The following is an 11,148-nucleotide window of genomic DNA, read 5'->3' on the forward strand; positions in this document are numbered from 1 at the left end:
GCATGCAGCCAGTTACTTCTACCTGCTCCCCTCTGACAGGCTCTGGCAGAGGCCAGACCCCAAGCAGCAGGGTGCAGCTCTGCACCCTTAGGGCTGTCCTGCTGCCTGCTGGAGATGGAACTGGTCTCACTGTGTGTCCTGCAGCTTCTGGTCTGTTCTGATGGTGAAATTCCTAAGGAATGCTCAAATGCCTTTTCAGGTAGGAAGTCTGTATTCTCAGCATGAAGGTCTTCCCCAATGAAAAGCAGGCAGCAGCAGTGTTGTGTGAAGAGTGCAAGTCTGATGCAGGAGGGAGGCTGAGGGAGGCCCTCCTGTTGAGTTGCGAGGTTCAGAAAGGACTCCTTTGCTTTCTAAACTCCTTCCCAGAGAGGAGCCTAGGTGTGGCTAGGTCCAGTCTTAGTCCCAGACTTGGTCAGTGGTTTATGTGCTTTTAGCTCATTATCATACTCAGGGGGTGTCAACTTTAGTATCTACTTCAGGGACAATTAAGCAAAAGGTCTCACTCTGGGCACCGTGGCCTTCAAGATTCTCTGTAGAAACCATTTATCTGCTTACTCCACATTCCCTAGCCAAACCACGGCTGTCCTGCTGCTGTAACACTCCCTCCTTCGACTGCTTCTCATGCTGACCTTGCAGATCTCCATCCACAATGTTTGCACAAGAGAGAAGCAGACAGTGGCATTTTTAACCGCTATGTGCCATTCTCACAGGCAGGTGCTTGGGAGCACGAAAAGAGGTTTGGAGCAGGCCTCAAAGGCACAGAATCCATCCCCCAAACTGAGCCCCATTGCAGAAACTGCTGTACCTGCACACTTTCTTCATAATACCTAACAAGGGGAAGATCCACGGCTTCCACAGGCAGCCCCTTCTGCTGTTCAGCCAGTCTTTACTGTAAGCATTTATTACAGAAAGTACAGTCCAGTTTAATACTCATACATATTTATACATCAAACTAGCTTCTGGTCTAGTTCCAGGCACATGAAAAATAACTACTTACACTCCAGTTTATAACACTATTACGTATGAGATGATGACAGGTCTTGACCAACTTGTCTTAGTTATTTAACAGAGCAAAGGCAGCCTCATGGCACTAACAATGCAGGACATGTTGATGCTCTCTCATCAGTCTCTGTCTCACCCAATGCCTAATAAATCTCTTGGCCTCATATGTTTTGTGCCAGTGTACCTTAATACAGCCCAGAATTATGTGGGGGGTTGGTTTGCAGTGATGCACTATGTCTCTTTAATCCATGCTTGAGTAGTAGTCTTGTTTCTTCTGCTGACTGGCTAGCCAATTATGTCCCAAACTGCTTTTTTCCATGTTTGTTGAATTTCATCATGTTTTGGGCAGTTTTTTCCAAGTTTGAAAAGGTAGTTTTGTAGCTTATGTTTTCTTGGCTAAAAACTATACATAGACATCTGTTCCATCAGTTGTTAAATTATGGATGAAGGCTAAAGCACATTTGAACTGTCTCCTTAACCTGATGCGCAGCTTTGTCAGGAGGGGCACAGACCCTTTCTAGTAGTTTCTTCAAGATCCAAGCTTTTCAAAATGTGCATCACCAGTTTCATGCTACTGAAAACCACGCACTGTTTAGAAATCTGTATCTATATGCAAAAAGGTGCTGCTGGTGCCAAAGTAAGTTAAACTTTTAAAACCCCTGAACTACACCATACCACTATCAAAAGCCTCACTAAAGCTCAGACAACTGCTTTTACTGCTGTATTAAATCCACATTAATTACTCTGGACTGACATTAATGGCTCATGACAAACACCACACTGCTGCCTCTTATTAGCTTCTGGGTGTTTGAAGTTAGTAGATGGTATTAATCAAAACATAGTCCCCAAAGCTTAGCTAGGCCAGGAACTCCTTAGGGCAGCCTCTGGCCCTTGGTCACAGGACAACCGAGACTCTTTCTCCTCCAAGTCTTCCAAGGAAAGAGCTTCTCATCCCCACAGATGTTCAAACTACCGGCACAAGCAGCATGCAGACAAACCTCCCCGAAAACACCCTGAGTGGTCTCATCTTTATTCTCCCACAGACCAAGAAAAGGCAACATGGAAGATTATGGACAGGGGACCCCCCACTACCCCACTGCCCAAGTATGCAGCATTTGCAGCATGTTGCTGGCTACTGGCTGTTTGTCAACAGATTGGCTTTGTCAGGCTTGGCCGCTTTGGCTCCTTACCACGGGGGATCTCACAGAAGACTGGCCTCGGGGTTTGTATGGTCCACGTCACGCCAATAAGGAAGCAGTGAAGGAAGAGAAGACAGTTTTTTTTCCAGGCATGACCAAAGTTGTGCTGCTAGAAAGCTGTTGCCTTTTGTTGATAAATGGAGCCCGTCGGACAAATAGGAAGAGAAATCCTACAGGGGAGGTTAAACCCATGTATTAATGCATTTGCTAGTTGCAAATAAAAGGTCTTGAGTAATTTTTAAGTTCGTTCTTCAAAGCCAGCTGGCATATATACTACATAAAATATATAGTAACATAAAATATCAAAAGAACATTCTAATGGCCACAGTCACTGCTATTCATCAAGAAGTGATCACAAGATTAAGCGATGCAATCAAAACATTGACTCTACGGCACTACTGAACAGTCTACTGCATCAGGGAGTACTGGAGAAAGAAAAGCTTCAGTGTCCAAGCTCACCTTACCTGCTTACACAAAGTCTGCAATCATCGGTCACGTGGACGAATTTGGATATTTGGCCAGAAGCATCAGCAAGATACCCCTGCAACTTGATCTAACTTTGAAGTTAGCCCTACACTGTGCAGTGGGTTAGACTACATATCTCCAGAGGTTGTCCCTCCAACCTAAACTATTCCATGACTGGAAGTCCAAGGAAAAGGTTATTTATGTGTAGTGGACCCAGGGGGCCTTTGCTAAGCAAATATAATGGCCAGGTTGTATAAAGCTTTATTTCTCATAGCCCACTATGAAGCATTCTGGATTATTTTTTCCCTCCTCAAAGTATAATTTGGATATAGTTTGTATCATTTCAGGGATAATGCAGCACTACTGGTTCCTCCATGCTAAATGATAGATTTCACAATTCATGACAGTTTCAAAGTCTGTCTTATGACATCATACCTGATCTTTTTGCATCAGAGTCCAGAGGTCAAGTACATCCGTTCCACAGTCCCTAGCTACCTGAACACAGGCCTGGGCATATTCCCCAGTGGTGGCATTGTGGCGATTTAATTTATCACCTGTCAATCAGAAACAAAAAACATTGAGTGATCCTGACTGATACAGCTTGATTTGTCTTCTGTGGTACACATGATGCATACCAGTTCATTAAACCAGCAGACATGACCAATTACAAACTAAACCCGAAGCACCTCAATCGAAGTGGCTGGAAGCTATAATGCATTTACTGTCTTTCAGGGCATCTTTTGTTTTTGAGGCATTTGAAAAGCTGTTTCTCGTTAACAGATGCGCAACAGGGTGAGAGAGGGAACAGCAACAAGCACACAGCATAACACTTATTTCTGTGCTGCTCACAGGTTTCACCTTCTGTCAAACTTGAGGTGAAATCAGTGCATAGCTTTAAAACTCTTCATACACCTGCTGCTGGCATGTAGAATAGAGTTAAGTGAATGTAAATCTATTTACAAGCTTGCCTTCCACTTCCTGGATGACATGCAACATTTAACACCTCCTTGTGGCAGTCTTCTTTTGTTGTAACACGCAAACGAAGCCAGAGTACATTTAAGTGCAAAGCTTTATTAGCACTCACAACTGCTACATTTGTGCACGCAGTTACACTAGGAGCTGGATGTGTTCAGTGCCAGTGCTGTAAGCCAGCAGTTTTGCACAGATCACAGTGAAATTTTGGGGCAGGATATTATGTTGTTTGTTGTTGGGTTGGGTTCCTTTGGTTTGTTTTTTTTAATAGGACCTATAACGCAATTAATTCATCAACTCTTACTCTAATCCCTCCTTGCATCTGATGATTCCCTCTTCTTCACACTACCACCTCTTTCTTCCCATCATTTCTTTTCATCACAAAAATATCCTCTGCAGCCTCACCAGTCCTTCCGTGCTGTGGTATGTTTCCTAACTCTTGCTTTCTTCAACTTTCTTCCTGGTCCAACCCTCCCATAAACTGACTGGCTTCAGCTCATTCAGCCTCCACCACACAGAGCTCCCTTTGTCGCCAAGTTCCCTGTACTGATCACAACCTCACCTCCCCAGGTGAGGTCCTGCAGTCCTGTCCTTTTCGCTCTATACAACTTCTAACAGAGTTAATAATTTCTTATTCTCCCTTTGCTTTTTCTGTCATCGTTAGGATTACTTCTCAACTGTTTCATCTCCTCTTCCATTCTGGAAGCACATACACACCTGCTCTGAATGTGCAGCTCTGCAGGAGCATGTGCTGGGTCTATGGGCTAAGAGCAGCAGCCAAAAGAAGCTCAGGGAAGATGGGGATCCCCTGAGGGACTGAGGAGACAACCTAGTGATCTACCGCCACCTCTGCACGTACCCACCCAGCTTGGGAAGGAGGACAGCCAACAGAGGGAGCAATGGGTTAGGGGATACTCAGGGATGCCAGATGCAGCCGGGCGGGTGGGACTCACCTGAAGGAGCTGCCTGTTGCATTGGTGAGGCCAACGCCTAACAAACACCTACAAAAATTCATGGCTAACAGGAGACCCATGGTGAATGGAAGAAGGTTAACATTACACCCATTTTTAAGAAAGGCAAGAAAAAGGACCTAGGGAATTGTCGATCACTCAGTCCCACCTCAGTGCTGGGAAAGTTAGTGGGATTACCTTCTCTTGGGATTCATTTCCAAACACAGGAAGGACAAGAAGGAACTATCAACACAAATTCAGCAAAGCCAGATAGTGCTTGGCCAATCCAATCGCCTTCTGCGATGAAACGATGGCTACGCAGATGATGAACAGCAGCTCTGACGTTAGTCCTAAGGGCTTTGACTCTCTCCCACAGCACTCTTACTTGGGAGCTGAGTTTCTTTTCGCATCTCTTTTCACACCTGGATGAATGTTTCTGTGAACATCATCATCCTCATGTTTCACATCTCTCCTTTGGTCCGATATCTATCTGACAAAACTAGAAATAAGCAGAACACTTCTCCCGGATACTGACTGAGGGCAGATGATCTGATATTGCTGCTTACTGTGCCCACAATACTTTATTTGTCATCCACACTCTGAGATCGCCCCATCTTTTGTTCCATCCCTATAGAGCAATCTCTTTTAGACAGATGCTGGCAGATTCAACACTATAAATGCAAGTTTCCTCCCTCTCCACCCCATAAAAAAGACAGCTTTAAGACAAAAATGAACTAACACCATTTTAAAAGCGTTACTTGATAACCAGGAGCCAGATAAGCAGCATTCATGGTGTGCTCACCTAACACATCTTCAACAGACAACATGGGTGCATGTTTTGCAAACTACGGCTGTAGCACTTTGGTGAGAGCTGGGCACACGTGCCAGGAAAAGCTGCTCTGCGCCTGACCTATTCCTTACACCTGATCCAAGGATCTACTGCTGTCACGTATACACTGCTGACCATGCCGGATGCCTGATCTGACCTGCTACAGCTGCTACTGTCTTACACAATTTGTGAGTATTACTCTAGGACTTTCCTTTTCCAACTCAAACATAAAAACTACTCTGCTGGCTGAGAATGAACGTCCATATAGTCCAAAATCTGATTTGCACAGTGATCACTGCCACATACCAAAGACCACTAATGGAAAGTCATGCGATAAAATAGTCTTAATTTAATGCAGTTTAAACATGAGGTCATCTTCACAACGTTACTGCAGTGATTGAGTACACAACTCAGGATTCGCAATACCACATAAATATGAGAAAACCTTGCAAATACTAAGGTGACAGCTCTGTGTTTACCCAAATCTAACTCAAAAGTCTTTTATAAATGTGCAAGAACTGGACAAGCTGTCCAAACGGAAAAGAGGACACGCTCTCAGGAGGTATAAACTGTCGCTGCCAGAGTCAGTGGGATTGTAACAATTTCCACCTGCTGTGTAACACAAAGTAAGCAGTGCTGTTATGTCTCTATTTTTAGAGTTAGCTTCAACAATGTAAGGAGAAATTGTTTAATCACCCTTTGCTTCTTTTTCAGGTACTTTTATTAGCATCCCTAGAATATGATATTCTCTGTGGGTTTTTAAAATTTAAAATAAACCTAGCTAGGATATTACTGCTTATCCAAATAGATGTGAAATATTCTGTGACTATTATAAAATTTTCTAAGGCATGCGATGCCAAAATTTCTTCCATTATTCATGTTATTTTGGAAGTTGCTAGGACATGACGTAGTCTGCCAAGGACATCTCAGCAAAGCCTATGTTCTCAAAGGGCAGCCACTTCTGTCAATTTTATGCACGAACAGATCAACTTTCAAAAGGATGTTGCTAATTAGTTGGAAGTTACTCCACAAGCTTATCCAAAAGCTGTTTAGCAGAACAGCTAGCAGTCCTTTTCCATCAACTCAAAGAACACAACTGCAATCTGGTACAAGCATGAAGCTAATCATCTGTCAGCCTGGGATCAGCAACTTACACTCCGCTGGTAAAATGAGGAAATTCTGCCCATCCTTATCATTCATTTACCTTTGGCAAGACACTCCTTTTCCCAAGCTGATTCCTGAAGAGGTGGTGGTGTTATCAAAATAATCCTGTCTTCAGTAATGTCTACTGACTTCAGATACTGTATCATGCTCTTCAAGTTCGCAGCATATTCCTCCAAAGGAACGTGTTGCTTAGGGTTCAGATCTGTTAGGGGATGGAGCATGTGCATTAGTGACGTTAAACTGCTTACAGATTTATTACACAACGTAACATGCTTTTTACACAGTGTATGAATGCAGGCACTTGTTTTCAGTAAGGAGATCACCTCAGCCACTGATTCAGGAGGTATCATGGGAAAGTGCCATTCCTCAATATCCAAAGCAGACAAATCAAGAGTTTAAACATAGCGCTTCCAACTAATAAAAATGAGGGACAGGACAAAAGGAATCAACTTTTTTTTTTTTTTCTTTTTTTGCCAAAGCTGCTTTGCAACTCTGTATCTTACTATTAGGTCACATAATCACCTCAAACTTCACCTGAAACAAAAGCTACGATTTTTCACTCTCTTGGATACAGAGAAAAAAATTCAAAATTCCCATGGACAAAAAGACAGTCCTTTGTGCACCGAGTTTACAATTTTGATTAGAATAGCTCTGCGTGCTGCTATGCTTATCTTAAAGAGAATCCAAATGCTACCTTCCCTCATTTCCTCAACCCATCTGCCAAGAAGCCATCAGACTGCTTTAAAGGCAGAAAAATCAGCTAGATGCCCAACTCCAATTTTAGGTGAGGGATATATGTCTAATTCTTGAGCACCCTGAAATTTACTTTTAATATTAAAACTTGGTGAGAGAGAAATAGCAGGCACTGCATGGTTTAAGTACAAATAAAATGACTGAAAACAATCCACTGTAAAAATGAAAAAAGGGGAACTGCTTCATACAGAAGCACCAGGAAACGTCTATGTAATGTTCTGCCTTTTCTGCTAAACTGTAAAGCTGTCTTAAGAGAACAGGTCACAGAAAAAAAAAAAAAATCAGAAAGCTACTGTACCTTTCAAAGCACTGTCATTGGCTCCAAAGAAAATAGTAACTGCAACAGTACTCTCAGCACCAGTACTTTTACTGATCAGTCTTGGAAGGATCAGTTTAGCCCACCTGGTGTTGTAGCCCGAGAGCCCACGGTTCACAACATCACATTTTCTGAAACAAAGACACACATCAAAAAGTACATCTCTCCTCTGCCCACCAGAACAAAACTTGGGAAGTTTTGAACCGTTCTGTCAGGATACCTGCCTCCATCCCTCTTGGAAACAATGAGATGTCACAGGAGTTTTCAGTGGGGTTGTAACTTTATGTTTTGAAAGTGCACCCACAGATTGCACATGTAGTATTTACCTGTCGCTTAAACTATGAAACTAGAACAACAATCTTGACAATCACTAAGGATTTTTTTCCTTCCACTCAAAGCTTGAGTGGAAAGAAACACCCATTGAGTATCTCTACCAGTACCGAGCAGGTTACCACTAAGGCAGTTCCACTTCAGTAAATAAACAAATGTTAATAAATAAATATACATTAAATATTAACTTGTGTTTGTTTTCTTTTAGAAAAGCTGCACAACTTCTCACATGCTAGAAATTACTTTTGAAATTTAAGCTCTTACCTGACCAGTCTCTCAGCAAGGGATGCCCCCCAGCCATTTTCCTGGAAGGAGAACTGAAAGCAAGGAATACAGTTAGACCCTCACTGGAAGAACTCACTCCCCAGCAGGTCAGTCCCACCACTGGCACCTTCTCTCCTCAAAAGCTTTTCGAGCACAGTCTCTCGCACTGCTACAGCAGTGCTTCCTCCCTCCCAGCCCAACCTGCCAGGTCAAACAGCCCTGGTCTTACCTAGACACACAACTGGCATCAGAGGCAACGTGGGACTGTACCTATGGAGGGAGGGACTCTGCGGTCCCTTTGTAATCAAAACTGACTGCTGTCATTTTGGCTGGTGAAACTTTTTTTCCTTTTTCTACTTCATTTCTAAGATCCTTTCACTGTGCCTTCATTCTGGAGAGCACCTCTCAAAAATTCTCTCTCCACATGCTGCTTTGGAGTGCAGTTCAACATCTACCTCTTCTAGTAGTGGAATAATTAATCACTTCTCCTTATCCCCACTGCCGAGCCATCCTCTCTGTGACAATGCTCCGCCTGTTTACAGAGCTGCACACCGAGTCGGTTTATACAGCTGATCTCCCATTAAAGATAACCTTTGTCTTTGGCCAAATCTTTTTTCATCAGAGCAGCTCTGTGACCCACTCCATCATGCAACAGAAGGCAGGGACTCAAAGCAAGCACTAAAAAGTTGGTACTGCCTCAGAGGAGAGGTTCACCAAGCCACAGTCGAGTCGCGGTGATGAAGGTGTCTGCAGGGCGGTGAGCTCGCTGCAGGGAACTACACGGGGAGGGGGGGGGGGCTGCACCAGGAGCCGGGCACTGGGATGGCATGGATGGGAGTGCAGGGGTCAGTACAGACAACAGGCTGTCATTTCTGTCTGGAGAATGCCACTGCCACCACAATACCAGAAGCTACACTTTTACCAAATCATGATTCTAAATTAGAAAATTACAAATTTCTGTAAAAAGGCTCTAAATCTCATAAAACACCAGCAGGTGTGAAAGCTCCAGGAGCACCGTTGTGTGAGATCCAACAGGGACGTAACTATGCCGGGCCACACTCCCATTTCACCGCTCTCCTTCCCGCCTCATGGTGCTACAGCCGATCCCCGACACCGGCCAGGCCAGTCGGCCTCTGTCGAAGCGGGACGGCTTCACCCCGCTGCCCCACCGCAGGCTGCCCCTGAGGAGAGCGGCGCCCGGGGGTCACCGGATCCCGCCTGAGACGCTTCTCCGGCGCCAGCCGAGGCGAGGCTGGGGGCGACGCTGCCCCGCACTAGAACACACACATCCCCTCCCGCTGCAGCCGCCAGCTGCTCGTTTTGCCTTAAATATTAATAACAAGCAAAGCCCTATGCTTGGCACAGGCGCTCAGTCTAACGCCGGGCCGCTGCAGGCGCGGCGCCGAAGGAAAACTGAGGCGCAGCCCGCGGGCCGCCGCTCCCGGTAGGAGGAGCCGGAACGTTTGCGGGGCTCCGGAGCTCCCCGCGGGAACTGAGGGAGCCACCGGCCCCACGCGGGGCCTACGGCAGCGCAGACACCCCATCGTGCCCGCAGCCGGGGCGGCGGCGCGGCCCCAGAAGGGCTGCCACAGGGCCGCTACCTCAGTGATGGAGTCTCCGAAGAGGACGACGCGGGGCCAAAGCAGGAGCCGCCCGCGGGCGCCCACCTCCGCCAGCGCCATGGCCGCCGCCGGATGTCCGCCGGGAGGGGGGAGGAGACCGCGCCGCTTCCTCTGCGGCGGGAAAGGAAGTGGGCGCTGCTCTGGGGAGGCCCCCAGTTAGATTCACGTTAAAAAACAGCTTCGAGTCAGGCAGCACCAGCGCCTAATTGTGTCCCCCCTCTTTAAAAGGCCTATTACTGGAAGTGAAGTGCGTCCTCCTGGGGAGCCGGGGGGCTGGAGAAGAGGGCGCTCCCCGCGGGGCGGCATCCTCCTGCCCGGCGGCGGCTGTGGGCCCCCGGGGCAGACCGGCGGAGAGCCGGCCGGGACCGGCACCACGGAGAGGGGAGGACAGAACCCGCTGACACATTTACACACCTCCTCACCCTTACAGTTGCTGAAAGCAAATTTTAAAAAACATAAATTAAAAAAAAAAAAATTTATCTCTTCCAAAGAGAGACTTCCTTTTTTAAGTAAAGGCAATTATCTCCTTTAAAAAACCATACTCTTATTTCACTAATGACATACAATTTTGGGAGGAAAGCTGTCCCTAATTCTGCTAATACTGATAATACACTAATACTGCTATAAATATTATCAGGTGCCAAATTAACCAGCTGAGAGAAGGGGAAAAACAAAAGTTGTGCGTACAAGGGAAAAAATACTGTTCTTTTGCAGAAAGCTCACTTTCTGTGGACATTTTTCAGCACGATTTGCTGTTTGTCAACCCCCCCAGCTAACTCTGCGTACCACATCGGTATTTGCGGTCCTTCTCTGCATGCTGCAGTTCCCAATGCCCCACTCTGCCCGGGAAGAGCGTTTCACTGGCACCAAGGGAGGAACAGCGGGAGCACATGTGTGCCAACAGCCAGGAAACAGGGGCAGGATCTGTTTGCACACAGGTTACAGCACGGACTTTGCTTGGAGCTGATTTTGTTCATCCAGTCCAGTTAACAGCAATGCCTGCATGTATAGTTTTAAAGCTCAAATGCCCAGCATGCAAACATGGATCCCATTTTAAATGTGTTCAAGCCCCTTTGATTACAAGCAGATAGTCCCTGACAGGAATGAAATTATATACAAGCTTGATTCCGAGCATATACAAACCCAAAACATCCGGTTTATCCTCCAACTCGTCATTAATCTTCAAAAATATAAAACTCTCTCAACTTAATTTTTGTAATTCTATATTCTAAGAATTTTTTATTACTTCTTCTATGTGCACATAAGAAAAAAATAATATATG

At 45.5% G+C, this 11,148-nt stretch overlaps 1 protein-coding gene and 1 long non-coding RNA gene across 3 annotated transcripts; one reads left to right on the plus strand and one right to left on the minus strand.

The window, feature by feature from the left end:
* Nucleotides 1–2,016: 2,016 nt before the first annotated feature.
* On the minus strand, nucleotides 2,017–10,227 carry IAH1 (isoamyl acetate hydrolyzing esterase 1 (putative)). Of its 2 annotated transcripts, none has more exons than XM_075750657.1 (6): nucleotides 10,104–10,227; nucleotides 8,245–8,297; nucleotides 7,633–7,781; nucleotides 6,622–6,783; nucleotides 3,102–3,220; nucleotides 2,017–2,371 (listed from the first exon to the last, which is right to left on the minus strand). In XM_075750657.1, exons 1-6 carry the CDS (start codon nucleotides 10,170–10,172, stop codon nucleotides 2,204–2,206), a joined length of 720 nt encoding a protein of 239 aa, XP_075606772.1. In that variant the 5' UTR covers nucleotides 10,173–10,227; the 3' UTR covers nucleotides 2,017–2,203. The 2 variants fall into 2 exon arrangements, with proteins under 2 accessions (XP_075606772.1, XP_075606771.1); XM_075750656.1 differs by lacking the exon at nucleotides 10,104–10,227 and adding an exon at nucleotides 9,846–10,000.
* LOC142601444 (uncharacterized) lies at nucleotides 8,247–10,163 on the plus strand. Its single transcript, XR_012835006.1, has 3 exons — nucleotides 8,247–8,351; nucleotides 8,867–8,929; nucleotides 10,095–10,163. It is a non-coding gene; the product is annotated as an uncharacterized LOC142601444 (long non-coding RNA).
* Nucleotides 10,228–11,148: the final 921 nt, after the last annotated feature.

The sequence above is a fragment of the Balearica regulorum genome, chromosome 3 (assembly GCF_011004875.1).
Source record: "Balearica regulorum gibbericeps isolate bBalReg1 chromosome 3, bBalReg1.pri, whole genome shotgun sequence".
Taxonomy (NCBI): domain Eukaryota; kingdom Metazoa; phylum Chordata; class Aves; order Gruiformes; family Gruidae; genus Balearica; species Balearica regulorum.